The following is a 19440-nucleotide window of genomic DNA, read 5'->3' as shown; positions in this document are numbered from 1 at the left end:
CTCTCACATGGTGCCCAGCGTCCAAACCATTTTAAGAATAATTCCCTTTAAATGGGTTTTATAAATCCAACAAACCTGAACCTGAGCACAGGTTCGCAAACCAGAGGAGGTCTGAACCGGTTCAGGCTTTGTGTGACACTGCAAACCACGAACCAGGATGAACATCTATTTTCCTGGTTTGTGCCTATCCTTATTCCCTATGACTTTCAAACATTGCTCGTACAAGTACTTTTCCTTCCAGTTGCCAAAGTGAGTTTTGATGGCAATCTTCTCGTAATCTTTTGTTTCTGTAACCTTAAATAAGTCTGCCTTATACACTTTTTACTTTTCTTAGTGTAGTCATTCAGTGTTTCCTTTTCTTCGACTGCTTGCTTAACTTTCAGGAGATCTCTTCCACTTAATTATTTTTTGCTTTTATACATTTATACGAGACCTTTAACTATGAAAATATGGTAGGAAGCAGTGCTTTGAGATACTTTCACCAATCTGCATTTGGGTGCTTCCACTGTAGCCACAAGAATCTTTTTATTCCCCTCCAAGAGCCAGTTTGGTGTAATGGTTAGGAGCGTGGACTCTAATCTGGGAGAACTGGGTTTGATTCCCCACTCCTCTACATGCAGCTAGCTGAGTGACCTTGGGCCAGTCACAGCTCTCTCAGAACTGTTCTCTGAAGAGAAGTTCTCTCACAGCTCTCTCAGCCCCACCAACCTCACAGAGCATCTGCTGTGGGGAAAGGAAGGGAAAGGAGATTGTAAGCCGCTCTGACACTCTTGAGTGAAGGATGGGGTATAAATCCAATCTCTTCTTCTTCTTCCTTTTTTCAGTCTGAACATATGTCCTGATCTATACATGACAGAAAGAGACGCTGAGCATACAACCCTTGCGGCTAAAAAAAAAAGCACATTAACTTATCAACCACACTTTCTCTACTACTGGATAGGTGGAAGTACCAACTGTTCCATCACCTGCCCCTCACTTTACCTGTGAAGCAGTTCTGAGAATACACTGTGTGAGGTGTGGGTTTGTGTTCAGTGCTGTCCGGTTGCTTCTGACTTATGGGGACCCTCTGAATTTATAACCTCCAAAACATCCCATCATTCATAGTCTTGCTCAGGTCTTGCGAACTGAGGGCTACAGCTTCCTTGATCGAGTCAATCTATCTCTTCTTTTCTTGGTCCCGTCAACATTTCCTAACATTTTTTCCAGTGACTCTTGTCTTCTCAGAATGTGACCAGAGTATAGTAACCTCAGCTAAGTTATTTTAGCTTCAAGGGAGAGTTCAGGCTTGGGTTTTTCTCCCCTGTGAAATCACAGCTGACTTACAGGGGACCTTGTGGGTTTTCAAGGCAAGAAACGTTTTATCATTACACAAGACCCTCCCTCTCCCACACTGTGGCCCCAATCCACATTGAGGCCTTCTGCAGCTAGGGGGATGCTGGGAGGATCCTGTTCACAGATTTCCCAGTGACATGTCTTGTTTGGGCTTGAGGAGATAAAGCTAGATAATTCAGACTACAGGCAGGGGCTCATTTTACCTGAATGCTCCTCCTTGAAAAACAAAGAACTCCATCTCTAAAGTCTCAGAGGTGGTCAAGATAGCCAGGTGGAGAGCCACTGTGGCATAGCGGTTAGAGCAGGGGTGTCAAACATGTGGCCCAGGGGCCAAATCAGGCCCCTAGAGGGCTCCTGTCAGGCCTTCAAGCAACTGGCTGTCACCTGCTTCCTTTCCCCTCTCTCTTGCTTCCTTCTGCATAACAGCTTGCTTTGCTAGGCTTGCTCAACTGCACAGGAGCTACAGAAAAAAAAATCTTTACTTTCTCCACTGGCTGAGGCTCCTCCCTTGAGGAGGAAGGGGGAATAGCTTGCGTTGCCAGCCTCTCTCAATCGCACAGCAGAGCTGCTGAGCCAAGCCTCTCTTCCTTCTACTGGCTCCCTCCCTCCAGGTCCCCTGCGGAGGGAGGGAAAGAGCCAGAGCTTCTTTTGCCCAGTTCCCTGGATCCCATGGGAGAAATACAAAGAAATACAAAGGAAGCACCTTTAAGAAGAAGTGCTAATGTTTAAAGCATGTTTATTAAGTTTATCTCTCTGCTACCTAATCGTAAATAGGTACACACATGGCCCAGCTCAACATGATCTGGCCCGATAAGGTCTCATTTATGTCAGATCTGGACCTCATAACAAATAAGTTTGACCTCCCTGGGTTAGAGTGTCAGACTAAGATATTGGAGACCTACGTCGGAATCCCCGCTCCACAAGGGAGCCTTGCTGAGTGATCTCAGGCCAGTCCTACACTTTCAGCGTAACCCACCTGAGGGGGTTATTTGGAGGTTAAAATGCAGAAGGCAGAAATGTGGCAGGCCACCTTGGGACCCCACAGGAAGAAAAGCGGGGCATCCATGAAGTAAATAAACAGATGGGAAAGTGCTGACTATACGTACGAGCCATTCAGCTCTGTAAAACCTCCATCTCTGCAGTACGAAGGGATGGAATCCAGACACTGGTTCACCTTATCAGTGAAAACAAGGCCTGAGTCGATTATTTTGTGGCTGGTTTTTTTTTTTCGGGGGGGGGGGGGAGATTGGCACTCTTTGTTTTAAAAAAAAATCAGCGGGATCTGGGATCCTTATGTTTGTATGATGTTCTTTTCACTGGGAACAAACAATTCAAGGGCAGCCATTCCCACAACTGGATTTTTTCCAAGAGGGCTTAGATTTTTGGGGAGTACAAAACAGAGGCAGCAATGTCAGTTTGCAGGACCGGCTGCTTGACAGAGGAGGTGTGTCCACAATGGCAAACAGCTCCCTTTCTCTCTCCACTGCACTGACATAATGAAAACTCGCACCGTCAAACTCCCAAAACATTCCTTTTAAAGAAACACAGCACAAGCACACAACTGCAAGATGCAGGGCTTTTTTTTTGCAACAGGAACTCCTTTGCATATTAGGCCACACTCCTTTGCATATTAGGCCACAATCCTCCTGGAGCTTACAGTAGGTTCTGTACTAAAAGCCCTGTAAACTCCAGGAGGATTGGCTACATCAGGGGGGGCATGGCCTAATATGCAAAGGAGTTCCTGCTAAAAAAAAAAAAAAAGCCCTGGCAATATGTTATCAACCCAGATGAGGGTTTTTTTTTAAGTGTCTCTTCTGCTTCCAACCAGGAGTGTGGCAGAAGAATAGCGCCAGGCCTTAAATTCAGTAGGAGCTCACAGAAGCGCAATTCCTGAACCTTTCTGAGGGTTCCCCTTCCTCCTCCCCACCTACCTTGTCCATTGAATAGGAGGTGCATCTGCATTACAATCCCTGGATTAGGAGAGCGGACAGCCAGCCACCAGGAGCTTTGCCACGCCCCCCTCATTAACCCCTGGAGAAGCCCGTGACACCCTTTCTCCACTTATGCGATTTTGGGTGGTGGGTGGCTTGCTGGCCTTTTGACTGTGGTGGTGGGGACAGCCAAGGAGAGTCCCGTGGTAGCGAGGCCTGCTTGGGCTGGCTGATCTCTAACTAGCCCAAGCAGGCCTCGCTCACCTGGGCCCCTCCTTTCTTGTGTCGGGTTGCTTTTGGCTGGGGGGGGAGGTGGCATATGCTAATGAGTTATGCTAATGAGCTCTGCCACCTATTTTTCTCCAAAACGACCCCTGAATAGTGCCCACCGTTTTCATAAATGAAGTGGGGATTCTGCTCTGTGAAAAAAAGCGAAGAACTCTCCTGAACAGCGTTTGCAGCCACAGCCAAAAACAAACCAACGTTTGAAAGAACAACACAGTTGGCGGCAGTCTGATGGCAAGAAGTCTGCTTGCGGAGAGGGCGGGATATAAATCAAATGTAATAAATAAATAAAATAAATAAGAAGGCATGCCTTGCTTTTGGAAATTACATCACTTTGCCTGTCTACCCCCCTCCCCCCCTCTTGCACGCAAATTATATATGGATCTATCTGGATGATGTTTCTCTCTGCAGGGTGCATGGCATGCATAGCAAACACATTTAATTTCTCTCTCTCTCTCAGGGCTATGAAGGGCATATACACAATGCCCGGCTAGGTTTCATCAGGAAAGCTTTCCTCATTTACCTCGTGTGATCACACACTCACATTCTACTAGCCTCAAGACAAAAATGTTTTCGGCAGGGATGGCCTGGATTTATATTTGTTTCTTAATGCCTTTGGGAAATCTATACAATGCGTACTTGACTAAAACAGATGAGAACCGGATCATCCTGTGTGGTTTTCACGAGACGTTTTTTAAATTGCAATTTTAGGAGTCAGGAGAATTCAGGTCTTGTTCACAATTAGCCCTAGTAGTTCAACTCTGTGTGTGTTATGTGTGGGGTCCAGCTTGGTTGCTACGAGGCAGAGGCTCCAACTGAGTAAACTGAGAGCCAGTTTGGTGTAGTGGTGAAGTGTGCGGACTCTTATCTGGGAGAACCGAGTTTGATTCCCCACTTCTCCACTTGCAGCTGCTGGAATGGCCTTGGGTCAGCCATAGCTCTCGTAGGAGTTGTCCTTGAAAGGGCAGCTTCCTGGAGTGCTCTTTCAACCCCACCTACTACACAGTGTGTCTGTTGTGGGGGAGGAAGGTAAAGGAGATTGTGAGCCGCTCTGAGACTCTGAGATTCAGAGTGAAGGGCAGGGTATAAATCCAATATCATCTTCTTCTAAATGGCACTGTCTTGAATCGGTGCTGCTCACAGCATGCCTTGGTCTCTTGTGATTTCCTGTTTTCTTTTTCAATATCAATAGTTTATTAAGATCCCCCTCCCTTCTGTACAAATAACAAATAGAAATAATATTAGAATGAAAATCTGACATTTTGAAAAACAGCTCTACCATCCCTTTGGGTGAGGCAAACTGATTGGTGAGAAAGAGAGCTTCTAATAATTAAATGATAACCTTGCTGTCAAAGTGCTTGCGGAGTGAAGGGAAATCCAGACTCGGTGTGTTCATCTGGGTAAGCAGGAAAGCATGGGACAAAACTGAAGAGAAAGGGGCAACCAGGGGTCATCTTGTAAAAAAAAAAAAATAGGTGGAGCTCATTAGCATATACTACCCCCCTCCCAGTCAAAAGCAACCCGATGCAAGAAAGGAGAGCCCCAGGTAAGCGAGGTCTGCTTGAGCTGGTTAGAGATCTAGCCAGTCCAAGTAGGCCTCGCTCACCTGGGGCTCTCCTGGGCTGCCCCCCCTTCCACTCAAAAGGCCAGCAAGCCACCCGCTGTCCAAAATCACATAAGAAGTGGAGAAAGGGTGGCACGGGCTTCTCCAGAGGTTAATGAGGGCTGCTGGGGGTGTGGCAAAGCCGCTGATGGCTGTCTGGCTGCCCACTCTCCTAATCCAGGGTTTGTTATGCAGCTGCACCTACTATTCAATGGACAGGATAGGTGGCGAGGAAGAAGGTGGACCATCAGAAAGGTTTCAGGAGTGACACTCCTGTGAGCTCCTGCTGAATCTGAGGCCTGAGGGCAACCAAAAGTGCAAATGAAGTTAAGTGGAGGATGAGAGTGTGGCAATGTGTGTCATTCAGGCACGGAGCCAGATAACAGATCAGCTGTCGACATTTTGGGACAATATGGGGGTAGTTAAAGCACTCCAGAAGGCATCTCATATGCCATTGCCCTGGTGTAAGATATTTCTTTGTAGCTATGTCCAATATGCCTTCCAGGGCTTTTTTTTGCATCAGGAACTCCTTTTCTTATTAGACCACATCCCCTGACGTAGCCAATCTTCCAAGAGCTCACAGGGCCCTTCATACAGGGCCTACTGTAAGCTCCAGGAGGATTGGCTATATTAGGGGTGTGTGCAAAGGAGTTCCTGCTACAAAAAAAAAAAAAAACCCTGATGCCCTTCTAAGCTGTGGAGCCTTGTGAGCAAAAATTATATCTTGTGAGCTACTGGCATTAAAGTTGTGAGCCCCTGCATAAATTAGTTTACTCTGGGGCCATTCTTCCTCAGCTAAGACAAAAATGTGCAAGCTGGAAGCTAAAGAAACCTGTGAGCAAGCTCACACTAACTCAGTTTAGAGGGAACACCAGATATGTCCCTTCCCCTTGCGATGCATGTTCTCTAGGAGTTCTGCTTCAAATGATCAACTTCAGGCGGAGAGCAAGATTTTCAAGCCCTGGAAAGCGGTCACTTAGCTAACCAGCCAAGCATACTGAATTCAAACATCTTGGAGTCTTAAACCCGGCTTGGCTGGGAGACAAATGGGAAGGGAGCCACGCAAGGAAATGCGGGTTGGGAGGAAAGGTGCACAAGGAGTTCTCCTTTTGAAAGCATCTGTTAAGAACTCCTTGCAGCTCAGTGGTAGAGCATTTGCTTGGCATGCAGAAGGCTCGGTCTCTGGTATCTCCAGTTAAAAGGTCCAGGCAGTAGGTGATGCGAAAGACCCCTGCCTGAGACCTTGGAGAGCTGTTGCCACTCTGAGAAGACAATACTGACTCTGAAGGACCAAGGGGATTGAGTATGAAGCAGCTTCATGGGTTCACACTGCTGTCTATGTGTGAGCCCCCTTTACAGGAGTTTCTTGGCACCTGATTGGTGATAGGCAGCAAATCAGAGCATTTCCAGAAGGGTGATCCAATTTCAGCAAGACCACTGGCATTAAACAATAACGAAGACTGCATTGGAGCATTTGAGGAGGGTTTTCCTGACCCCTGCAAAAAACTACACTTTCACATTTCTTCTCCATTGCCATGAGTATGCGTAAATGATCTCAGAGAGATAGTTTGGTGTAGTGGTTAAGTGCACGGACTCTTATCTGGGAGAACCGGGTTTGATTCCGCACTTCGCCACTTGCAGCCGCTGGCATGGCCTTGGGTCAGTCATAGCTTTCGTAGGAGTTGTCCTTCAAAGGGCAGCTGCTGTAAGAGCCCTCTCAGCCCCACCCACCTCACAAGTTGTCTGTCGTGGGGAAAGGAGATAAAGGAGATCGTAAGCCACTCTGATTCAGCGAGAAGGGCGGGTATAAATCTGTGGTCTTCTTCTTCAAACCAGAAATGTCAGGAAGGGAGGGGCTAATAGGAATGGAAGCAACACAGAAAACCTCTATGAGTTTCAGCAAAACAAGAGCTTTTAAGAATAAGGAGAGGCAAAGGCAAGCAGTAGGATATAATGTGGTGGAAAGTGCCATCACTGATGGTGGCCTCATAGCTTTCCAAGGGATGTTCAAAGGTGATTTGCCATTGGCTGACTCTGAGTCATGACCCTAGTATTCCTTGGAGGTCTCCCATTCAAATACTAACCAGAGCTGACCATGCTAAGTTTCCAAGATCTTGCGAGTTCCAACTAGCCTGGGCCATCCGCATATGAAGCTGCCTTATACTGAAGTTGGTCCATCAAAGCCAATATTGTCTACTTAGACTGGCCATGGCTTTCCAGGTTCTCAGGCAGAGGTCTTTCATGTCATCTACTGCCTGGACCTTTTCAATGGAGATGCCAGGGACTGAACCTGGAACCTTCAGTATGCCAAGCAGATGCTCTGCCAGTGAGCCACAGCCCCTTGCTACTCAGGTCAGGGCATGGGAAATAGTAAAAAGGTAAAAGTAGTCCCCTGTGCAAGCACCAAGTCATTACTTGACCCATGGAGTGATATCATGACATTTTTTTGGCAGACTTTTTATGGGGTGGTTTGCCATTGCCTTCTTGTTTTCCTGATTCCTGTTCTCTTCCCTGAGATCCTTTCCCCACAAAGAACATATGGGACTTCCTTCTCCTGAGTTGGACCACACGTCTACCAAGGTCAGTATATCTGGGAGCACCTTCCCAGGGTCTCGGTCAGCATCCTTCCAATTGCTTAACACCTGAAGCTTTTAAAAGTGGAGATGCCAGGTATGGAACCTGGTAGGGCTTTTTTTTCTGCAGCAGGAACTCCTTTGCATGTTAGGCCACACACCCCTAATGCAGCCAATCCTCCAAGAGCTTACAAGGCTCTTCTTACAGGGCCTACTGAAAGCTCCAGGAGGATTGGCTACATCAGGGGTGTGTGGCCTAATATGCAAAGGAGTTCCTGCTACAAAAAAAGCCTGGAACCTGGGAAATTCTCTGAGTCATGGCCCTCCCCAAAACATATACAGGAAGGTGCCTCAGACTGAGTCACAAACCACTAGTCTGTCAATATCAGTATTTCCTACTTTGACTGACAGCAGCTCACCAGAGTCTCAGGCTTTTATACTATCCACTACCTGATCCTTTAACTGTAGATGCCAGGGATTGAACCTGGGACCTTCTGATGCTTCAACACTGAACCAAGGTCCCTCTATCTGTTGATTGACCTTCCAGCATTTTACAGATGCAAATAAGAACACTTCTGTGCGCATTTAATCCCCTTATTTCCTCACCAAGGAGCGCTGCCTGAATGCCCTGTACACACTATGGAAGATTCTCACCCGCATGGTGTCTACTGTATTCATTTATTCCAAAACAGCTTGTTCTACAGACTTAGGAAGCGGTTTCCGACCGGCTGTAACAATCTCCTTTTTTTTTTTATAGAATACATAAGATTATTGAGCAGAATGTTTAATCTTGCACTGTGTAATTCTTCAGAAATAGCTGCAATTCAAACACATCCAGAGGTGTTTGCCATCTGGAGAGGCAGGTTTTGGAGGGAAGGGGGAGGATAAACATTTTGAAAATGCATCTCCAAACTCTTCCTAAGAGAAATAACAAGCAGCATGATTTTACCAGGGGGTAAGGGCTAGAACACATTTGGAAGGGGCAATCCTAGTTCCTGTTATGCGCCCCTGATTTTTAAAAAAGTCACTGCCTTTATTTTGGTTTTTTGAGGAAATTTTTTAACACATCCTTTTAAAAAATGTGCTTGACCTCTGCTTTTTTTAGCTTCAGGTGCCAGGTGAAGGTATTTCTGTGCTCGTGGCCTTTTGACAAGTATCTTCTTTTCCTCCTTTCCATCCTTGGTTTATTCTAAAATCCCCCCCGCTTTAACTGTTTTTTGTCTACTGCATTTTAATCCCATGCCTTCCCCATGGAGCTCAGGGAAGCATACATAGTTTCCACACGAACACACATGAAGCTGTCCATTTTTTATGCTGCTGACTCCTCCCCACTTCCTTCCCATCCAGGAAGTGGGGAGTAAGCAGCAGTGCAGCCACGCTTTCAGGACGCTGGTCCTTCCTGCTACTGCTGACGGACAGTGACTGCACTCCGTGGTTTTACCCGTTGATCAGCTGATCAACCGGGGGGGGGGTGCCTTTAGATAGCCCGGGAGCATGGCGCTCAACCACCGTTCCGGGCATTGAAATAGATCTGGGTGTGGGGAAGGAAGGGAGGGAGGAGGAGGCTGGGGAGCAGGCAAGCTAGGTGTTTGCCTAGGGAGGAGGGGGAGAAGGCCAAATTTGGCGTACCGACCCTGCCAGCGCCCTAGGCAACCACCTAGTTTGCCTAATGGGTGAGCCAGCCCCTGTAGGGCAGAGATGTGGGTGAAGTGGAGGAGCCCTCTTATGAATCTACCCACTCCTTTCTCCCATGGGCTGCCTGCTTTCTTGAAAAATGATTTTTTTCCATAGGGTCACAGCTAGTGCAGAACGTTCCAACTGTATATACAAGGGGTGGCCAACGGTAGCTCTCCAGATGTTTTTTGCCTACAACTCCCATCAGCCCCAGCCATTGGCCATGCTGGCTGGGGCTGATGGGAGTTGTAGGCAAAAAACATCTGGAGAGCTACCGGTGGCCACCCCCGGTATATACACAATAGTGTAGTTTCTACAGATGACCTCCTCTGAAGAAGCTGCAACAGAAGGTGAGCTACTGCATCAGTCACTACTCTCCCCCCACCACAGGCTTGCACTTGGGCCAATCTGAACAAACTACCCAAATCTGCCTCTTGATGGTTTTGTCCTGGCCTTCTAAGGCACAAGAAAAACATGACCCTCCCTGCCAACCATTGTAGCATGTGGGCATTCCTGAACCTTGGGAGCACTTAATTAAAAAACAACAAATCACCACTAAGGGGCTTTTCAGCACTAGGCTTCTGTGCCAGCTTGGCTTAACTGCATCCCTTACACAAAATGCCATGTGGCAGTCAGAGCTCTCCCGTTTTTTCTTTTGTTTCCTCTGTGTCTTTTCACAACATTGAAAAAGCATGATAATTTTTTTTAAACAACCTCCCCCCTTTCAAACGGGAAAGAAATAATAGGCTGGGAAGGGGGGGGAGGTGATGCTGTTAAGAAGGCAAAGCGGAGTGAAAACCAGGTGCAAAGACAGGACCGGATCTACATGTTTTTTGAGGGGGGGGGGACAAAACTAAAAAATGACACCCCCTTATGGGCCATGCTATCTTATGGTCCCATAGAATACAACATACCCAATTTGGCGCCCCCCACCGTAGGCGCCCGGGGCAAGCACCCCCTCTGCCCCCCCCCCACCCCGATCCGGCCCTGTGCAAAGATGCCCACGGTTGGTAATCAGTTCAACATTCTGGTTTGGGTATTGGTGGGGGAATCTGGCAAAAGGGCAGAGCCAAAAAACCTAGTTGCCTGTGTATTATTGTTATTATTATTTTTGTGGTGCTAACTAGAGACAAGCTAGCATTCCTCGTTTCCAGTATTTTTTGGGGGGGTGGGCTCTCTCTCTTTTGTATGTCACTTGGCCTTCCTTCCAATTCAACAGGAAGAATTTCTGAAGTTCTTTCTGGGCCTGGCATGTGTGCTGTTTCCTGGGGCTTCCCGCTCCTTCTGCTCTCTCTCTCTTTCTCTCCCATCCAGGTTACTGAGGCATGAATGAGCAGGAAGAAATGAACACAGAGGGATAACAATACATGTGCATCAGTCTGTACATACCCTAGATATCGGAAATGGAAGAACAACAGATTGCAAAACCATCAGCGGAATGATTCCCACACACAGGACACATGGCACTTTGGAGCACCCGAAATCCAGAGAGAAATTCGAAGTAGGGAAAATGTCACAAACATTTCTAGCTGCCGTAGATCCTCTGCATCTAACAATACGCTGCACCTAACAATACACGCTCACGTGCCGCACTGCTCCGGGCACCCCCTAAACCTTTAGGGGACACTTCGTACCTAACAACGCCCATTCGCATCCCCCATTGGTTCAGACACCTTGATGTGGTTATAGGAACTGGCCCGCAGATAAACTGACAAGTTAAAATGCTCGGCACCGTGAGTAACATTCAGTTGCTAGGCAACACACACTACCCATCTCGCTTCCGTTCACCATGGAATAATTGGCCTTACCTTTTTCTGGAGGACACAATGGAAAATGAATATAAACATTCCCTGCAGAGAATTGAAAATGGTGAAGAGGTACGCCATGATGACTGTGCTTTCATTAATATACATAAGTCCGAATGCCCAGGTCAGTCCTAATAGGCAGAGTAGAGCTATTGCACCTATAACCCATGACCTGTTGAGAAACAGAGAGAAAAAAAGACAGAAAGTGTCTTTGATTCATACAGAAAAAACTCCCCAGAACAATGCATGCAATAAGCATTTCAAGCCATCCTCAGAGGAGAAGGAAAGCGTTATGAGGGCTGTTTTGCGAGAAACACACTTCTTGAATTCAGTACCATTTATTACCAAATTTCTAGCTCGAAGGAAACAGAAATACACAGATGAAAATGCTATGAGCATGAAAAACGCTTCTCAATCAAAGTCAGTTTGGAACAAAAATGTTGCGGGGGCAGTAGCGGTGTTGATGTAATGAAAGATGTCGATGTTGCATGGGGGGGGGGGAATCCAAATATTTTGAATTGTTCTCCACTCCTATTGGCCTAGGGCAGGATCTCGCAAAGCGCTTCTCTGCACTAGCCCCAGTGACAGGAAAGGAAGATGTTCAAGAGCACGGAAGGAGCCCAATACGGCTCCTTTTATATTCCAAGCATCTCCCACAGAAGAACTACCTATGGCAGGGTGGCCAACGATAGCTCTCCAGATGTTTTTTTGCCTACAACTCCCATCAGCCCCAGCCAGCATGGCCAATGGCTGGGGCTGATCAGTGTTGTAGGCAAAAAACATCTGGAGAGCTACCGTTGGCCACCCCTGACCTATGGGATTGTGCTGGTAGGCACTAGCCTTAGCTCCGTTCAACATTTCCCCCCTCCCTGTTCCCCTATGCATGACGTATCCCGATTTAATCTGTTTGCAAATCCAGTTTAAGCAAAATATAAATCCAGTCTGGGGACACAGTTCCTTGCTCGGTGGCTGCGGTTTTTCGTGGCCGAACTTTCAAAATGCTTCAGTTTGTTTTCTACTGGGGCCAGGAGTGAATTATTTAGAAGGCAGTTAGCTGGCATGAGAAATCTTTAGAACATTTGGTATAACTGAAAGAGGAAATATTCATCGTGCCTAATTGTCTCTATAAAAAGAAAAGGAGGCAAAAGGGGGGGGGAAACGATCCCCAAAATGATATTCTTCTCAGTCTGACGTTTTAGAGAAACTTAGGGTGTGTTCACACAATACTGAATAATGTGCTTTGCAACTGGATTTTTGCTGTGCAAGAAAGCAAAAATCCAGTTGCAAAACGCATTTAGTGTAGTGTAGATGCACCCTTAAGAGTCCAACTACCTGGTACGTACAGAGACATAAAACATCAGCCCAATGCCCCTTTGGAAACCAGAGGCTGCGCTTTTTTTGTAGCAGGAACTCCTTTGCTTATTAGGCCACACACCTCTGATGTAGCCGATCCTCCTGGAGCTTTCAGTAGGCCCTGTAAGAAGAGCCTTGTAAGCTCTTGGAGGATTGGCTGCATTAGGGGTCCTCCAAGAGCTTACACGGCTCCTAGTCAGGCCCGGTGCTAGGGGTTCTGGTGCCCCTAGGCCAAGAACCCCTACCCCCGCCCCCTTCAGTCTCTTGAAGAAGGGGCAGGACAGTCTGAGTGCTCGTGGGAAGCATCTTTGGGTGCGGGGAGACTACATGTGAGCGTTCAGGCCGGCCCGCCCCTGCTTCAAAGGGAGCCAGCCGGCTCCCTTTGAAGCAGAGGTGGGCCGGCCTGAGCACTCGCGGGGAGCGTCTTTGGGCATGGGGAGGCCAACGGTGGTGTGTGCAGTGAGAGAGGATGCCTCATGGTGCCCCTAGGCCAAGTGGCACCTGAGGCGGCCGCCTACTTGGCCTACTCCCACGCGCCGGCCCTGCTACTACTGTAAGCTGCAGGAGCATTGGCTACATCAGGGATATGTGGCCTAATATACAAAGGAGTTCCTGTTACAAAAAAAACTCCTTGATGAAAGGAACCTTCCTTTGATCCAAAGGGACAGCACCTTTCTCCAGAGGATCCCAACCTATCTGGTTTTGGGTCGGGCTTTGAAAAGAGATGGGTACGACCTTAACTGCAGACAACACTGACTCGTTCTTAGCATAACCTACAAGATTGATGTAGGCATCTGGCAGTGTAGGTTGAGGAATCAGCTCACATTAAGCCTTTAGGAAAGCAAGTTTTTTTTTAATCTAGTCCATCATGATGTTTTCCTAAGATACCCTCAGAAATGCGGACAAGAGGAGCTCACCGTTAATTGAATACTGAATGTGGAGGGGAAGAAAAAGGAACTCCCTAAATAACTATTAATGGATCAACATTAGATTAGAAAATGATCTTGAATTATTTATGTGCAAGGGACAGAAGAACCTAAGCAGAACCTGCTGGGGCAGACCAGCGGTCCACCTAGTCCAGCATCCTATTTCACATGATGTTTGGCCAGTAGAGGGCCAAACAAACGGCACAGAAGAGACACATGAAATGACTTGGCTGGAGTTAGGCATCCATGAGCTTCGTTTGTTTGCCTTCCTGTTGTACCCGATGGCTTGGCTTTCTGGCTTGAACCACCTTCACTATGCAGCAGTGTGTTCTGGGAGAAGCGGGAGAGGGGAAGAGATTTAATAACTTTTGGTCCCTGCAGAATCTTTGATACTGTGGCTAGTCAATGGCTGGGCCTGCAGAGCTGCTGAGCCTGCGAGTGGCGCAATATTGAGGAACGCGACTATTTTAGTGGTAATGCTGGCTGAATGCTTAAAAGGCAATCTGTTAGCAGAAATTAAATTAAGCAAGGATAAATATCGAAGTGATACGTAAGAAACAAACAGATCTAAAATTAGGTGTGTTAATAACGGGCTGTGAAAGAGGACAGTGGATAACGAATGGCAGATGGGTTTACAATCTAGTGCAGAAACTGTCTTCATTCAAAGTTGGTATCAACAGATGTGTCCTGTCTAAGACTAGTAGAGAACTAGTACTACTTTGACTGGTACCGAGGACATTTATTTATCTGGCATGATACTACTTTGGTTTATCCCCTGATTTCTGCACACATTTTTTGCGCCTTTAGCTTCTGTATCTTTTGTTTTGTTAATAGTTTTATGCTATTTTTTGCGGCCACTTCTACCCCAATATTTTTCTGGAAGAAAATTTGGAGTTGCCTTTTCTTAACGTGTAACGTTTCTGTTGGTTTTCTTTGTCCTGCTCGCTTCCACCAATCGCCATCCCACTTTTCAATAAACCACTCCCCCTCCCTCCCTGCCCTGAAGATGAATGGTTTTGTTTTCAATTTCTTTCTTTTAAGGAATGAAAATACTAATATATAGGTATAATTTTGTAACGATAGGTTAACCAGGTTCTCTGAACATCCAGCTTTCATGTACAAAACGGTAAGTCTCTAGCTTTTCCCCTCCTGCAGACAAGCCTTCTTCTTTATATCTCCATGAGGTTAATGGCTAGAGACTTACTTAAAAAAAAAAGAAGGGAAATCATTGAGAATCTGCTAAAACTATCATTACAGTGGTGTATATCAATATTTTAGTGCCATTTTTTTTTAAAAACCCAGCCTGTTACCAATATATTGATATAAATACACACAAAAATCAAAGGGTATCTGTGTGCTGACGCCACTGAGGACAACAACACCCTCCCTCGAAAATCATGGTTACTTAAGGCATGTGTGGAAGAAAACTGACTTCACAACTGTGAAAATGCAGAGGGAGGGCAGATGTGAGGAAAAATCATGCCCAAACCAATTCCAGTGCCTGTGGATTGACTGCCAAGAAAATCAGGAGCATGAGGAAAAGCCCTGACACTACCATAGTTGACTCAGTTTTTTTTTGGGGGGGGGGGGGGGCGCTAAAAATCCAGGTACGGAGAAAGGATGAAGGAACTGATCATAGTTCAGAAAAGTAAACAAATACAAGATCAGCTGGCTCACAGCAACCGTTTTAGACAGATCACTCACTTAATTATTCTGCTGTGATACAGGCACTGACTATTAGCTGTAGGAATGTGCGTACTGCATGTGTTTCAACTGTCTATTTTATTTCCTTACACTCATATGGTTGATACTCTCAATAAACTGTTGGACTGACAAAAGGGAAGCAGAAGGGATCAATGGTATCTCATTGGTGGGATCAAGTTTAATCAATTTGATTCAAGCAAACTTTACTTCCTCTTCCGATAAGTTTGTTCCTCAAGCAAACTTTACTTCCTCTTCCAATAAGTTTGTTGCTATGTCTTGCCAGAGAAGTGACTGAACTGGCAGCTATGTACCAGTATAAAAGATTGGCAGGGGATCCAAGGAGTAGGCTCATGAGTTGCACCCAGGGCTTTTTTTTTGTAGCAGGAGCTCCTTTGCATATTAGGTCACGCCCCCCCCCCCCCCCGATGTAGCCAATCCTCCAAGAGTTTACAGGGCTCTTAGTATAGGGCTTACTGTGAGCTCCAGGAGGATTGGCTACATCAGGGGGTGTGGCCTAATATGCAAAGGAGTTCCTGCTAAAAAAAAAAGAGCCCTGGTTATAATTTGCTTCTCACACCCCATTTCAGTTCTGATGGCCAATACTCTTTCTGTCTTGGGTCTGCTGGATTCTGGGGGAGGTTAAAATGGTGGGGATTGTCTATGTGATTGCTTCAGCACATGCCTGGTCTGTAACTTCAGTGGCACTGATTGTACTATTGGAAAAGTATAGGTTGAGCTTTAATGCAATATATGTAGGTTTCCAGACACGTGTATTAAAAGCAGGGGTGGAATGCTAGCAGGAGCTTCTCTGCATATTAAGCCATACACTGGTGATGTAGCCAATCCTCCAAGAGCTTACCAAAAAGAGCCTTGTAAGCTCTTGGAGGATTGGCTACATCAGGGGTGTGTGGCCTAATATGCAAAGCAGCTCCTGCTAGAATTCCACCCCTGATTAAAAGTCACATGTTCACAAATGCAGAGATCCATTCAGCCATTTTGAATGTGTGAACTTGCCTTTTGCTCTTCTTCTGTACAATGGCGAGACCTGATAAGAGCTGCTGTGGTGTAGTAATTAAGACGCTGGGAAGTTACCATTTCAGTCCTTGCCTTTGCAGGGAATTCAGTAGATGGCTTTAGGCAAGCCACTCTTTGTTCAATCTCATTCTCATTACAAGGACAATAAATGACATACCTTATAAAGCTACTATTTTTTGCTAAGATTGCTAAGACATGGTGCTGGATTCCACAGAAGATTTTGGACAGAAAGGGGTGGGTGATTTTTGAACTGATCTCCTTGCCACAGTGGATCTCTAGCACTTCTCTCATGCTGTTCTGGGGGTGGGGTGTCCCATTTTCCAGGCATTTGGGAAGGCATTTTGGGTTATAGCTGGAAGGACAAGGTGATTCTTGTTACTTGGATGAAAATCTTTTGCATCAACAAAAGCTTCCACTGGGTCTGGAGAAATCTGAATCCCTTAAAGTACTACATCAATACTTCTTACTATGATTATTAGTGGCAAGGTTGATGAAAGTTCGAAAGTGTTTTGAATGTTTATTTAGGGAATGAAAAAACACACTAAATGTGGATGAAAAACCTAAGTAAAATGGCCAATTGTCAGTTGGATTCAGCCAGCTTTTTCACTCCATGTCACCCAGTTCCCCTTCTTGCCACAGCCCATGTTCCATATGACTTTTGTCCATGCCAGGGAAAGCCTTTTGGGGGTGGGCCTTCCTTTTTCACCAGCAGAAAACTGGTTGGATCCAGCCCAATCTCTGTGTTTTATCAACCATTGATTTTATTGGGATCCAGCCCAATCTCTGTGTTTTATCAACCACTGATTTTATTGCCTGTTTTGCCTTGTACAAGAAAACAATATAAAATCTCCTTCTGATGTTTGTGTGACAGACTACACTTTAAAACTCATACGTTGTATAAAAGCTGTATAAACATTTAATAGAATGTGAAGGGTTAATGCCTCACAGAGCCAGAGTGCCTTAAGTGACAGGCTGTTCAAAGGAATTTAATCAGTTCGCATCAGTTGAGCAGAAAGACGTGGGAACTGTCTGCTAAAGAGAACTCAGTTTGAGTTTAACCCTGACTGTGGAAAGATTGACTCTAATAGAAGAGAGTTTAGCTCTGACTGAAGACAGTTTCATACTGATTGAAGACTGGGATGGTTGGCAAGGAGGAGTGGGTGAATCAGTGAAGACTCCTAGTTAGAGAAGAGATTTCCTACCCAGTTGAAAGGCAGATAGTTTTCAAGAGTGGAGTGATCCCTGGTATGCTCAGGGAAGGGCTATAGCCAGGATTTTATGTTCGAGGGGACCGGGGGGGGGGGGCCCACCTGGTTTGGCGGCCCTGGGTTCTTGGCACTGTCAGCCGCCTTGAGTCCCACAAGCAAAACCCCCTTCGCCTGGGCAGTCACAGCAGTTCTGTTCCCCCACCCCTTCCTTATGTGCCCCTCTCTCAGAGAGACAGAGACCTCTTGACTCTCCCCCCCCCCCCGCCACTTGCTTTGCATGCTGTGCTAGGAAGGGAAGAGAAGCAAAAAGACCAGCAGCAATGCTACTGCTTGTTCAGAGTGGCAGTGAGCAAAGAGGACAGACTGGGGACCCTTCAGTGGAGTTGAAAGGGAGGGTTGAAAGGATGGGCCTGGTCCGCCTGTAGCTACAGTTTGATTCTGGATGCCTGATAGGGTATCCTTTGCCTTCTGAAACCTGAAGAGTCAGTCAAACTCAAGAAAGTATAATGGAGTGTTTATAGGAAACACTGAAACAAAAGCCTCACAGATTCTAAGGTTTTGTGAAAAGGAAAAGAAATTTTGGAAAGGAAAAATGTGAATGTGAAATTACTAAATTACCTCAGAATTCATTATTTATTTATATCAGCCACATTATCCTTGATTTCACCTGACCTTTGCCCCTCTATGTTAAATAAATTTTTTGGGGGGTTGTTGAACTTTAAAAAGCCTCTTGGGTGCCATTTTCAGTAGTTTCAGTTTACAGGGTGATCCTGCCCCTTCCTTCAAGCTCTTGGGTTGAGCCACCATGAAAATACAATGAAGTAATAGGGCGGGACAGCCATATCATATATCTTGGATACAAAGAAAATAGATAAAGGAGCTGCTCAGGCAGACAGTAAGAAAATAATGGAGGGGAAATCCTGCCTCTGAGTGAGGGGAATGGGGCTAGGTCATCATAGTTTGAAACACAGGTATTTTATTCTCCGCAAGTTTCCAAGGAGCAAAAGAATAATTTACTTAGACAATTCAAAAAGCGATATGTATTATAGCTGTAGCAAAGTAGAACAACATCTTGGCAATATTGCGAACGTATATATGTGTACATTTATGTGTGTCACGCAAAAATTATATATATTTTTAATAAAACTAAAATTTTATAATGAAGTAATAGAAACATTGTCTGCTTAATTTTTGGCAGTCATTTTGAAAACAGGCTTCCAATACTTTATTAATCAGAGTTGCCAGCATGAGTGGGAGACCCATTGTGTTGGGGAGAGGGCCCTGCCAGCGACACGGTGACCACTATGGATAATATGATGATGTCACTTCCGGGTACTGGAAGCGATGTCATGTCACTGGGGACATCATAACATTCAGAAAAAACTCCATGGTTTAACCATCGAGTTCTAGATGGATGGCAGAATGTTGCAGCAACACAATGACATCATTTCCAGTCTCCCCACAACTGACATGCCTCACAATAATGATGGCTGTGTTTCTCCCCCCCATTTTTCTCCCAACACCTGGCTGGGCAGTGGTGGGAAAAGGCAGCAGGTCTGACATTGAAACAGGAGACTGACACTGAAACAGGAGACCTGGAAACCCTGTTTGTAGTGTGAATGGGGAGGGGAAGAAGTGACATATGGTACATTCACACTGCATTAAATAATGCATTTTAAATACGAATTTCTACTGTGTAAGAATAGCAACAATCCGGATGTCAAACATATTATTTAGTGTAGTGTGAATGAACCAACGGACTGAAAAAGGTAAAATAGAAGGAAGGTAAAGCTGGAGAGAGAGCAGCTAAAAAGGCAAGTCTGAAGGTGAGAAGAGGAAACAAGAGACAAAGGTGGGTAACTAGGAAGCAGCAGAAGCTGCTAGGGGAGAACCAGAGGCTTTTTGTCTCAGTTTAGTTGTACCTTTCTCTCACAAATCGACTAATCTTTTGTCCTTCACTTTTCTACCACCAGTTTTCCACCACTGATGGGTGGTTCTCTTTGATGCCATA

At 45.9% G+C, this 19440-nt stretch overlaps 1 protein-coding gene across 21 annotated transcripts in view; it reads right to left on the bottom strand.

Moving 5' to 3' along the window:
* Positions 1 to 19440, bottom strand: part of ADGRL3 (adhesion G protein-coupled receptor L3) — an 813661-nt gene that overhangs the window by 91987 nt on the left and 702234 nt on the right. For all 21 annotated transcript variants that reach the window (XM_060236824.1, XM_060236827.1, XM_060236810.1 and 18 more), the window contains one exon: positions 11207 to 11375. In XM_060236824.1, the coding sequence (XP_060092807.1) occupies positions 11207 to 11375 (169 nt within the window). The remainder of the gene's footprint in view (positions 1 to 11206; positions 11376 to 19440) is intronic.

This window comes from Heteronotia binoei, chromosome 4 (genome assembly GCF_032191835.1).
Source record: "Heteronotia binoei isolate CCM8104 ecotype False Entrance Well chromosome 4, APGP_CSIRO_Hbin_v1, whole genome shotgun sequence".
NCBI lineage: Eukaryota > Metazoa > Chordata > Lepidosauria > Squamata > Gekkonidae > Heteronotia > Heteronotia binoei.
Note: the sequence above shows the minus strand (reverse complement) of the source record. Positions and strands in the feature narration are given on the sequence as shown.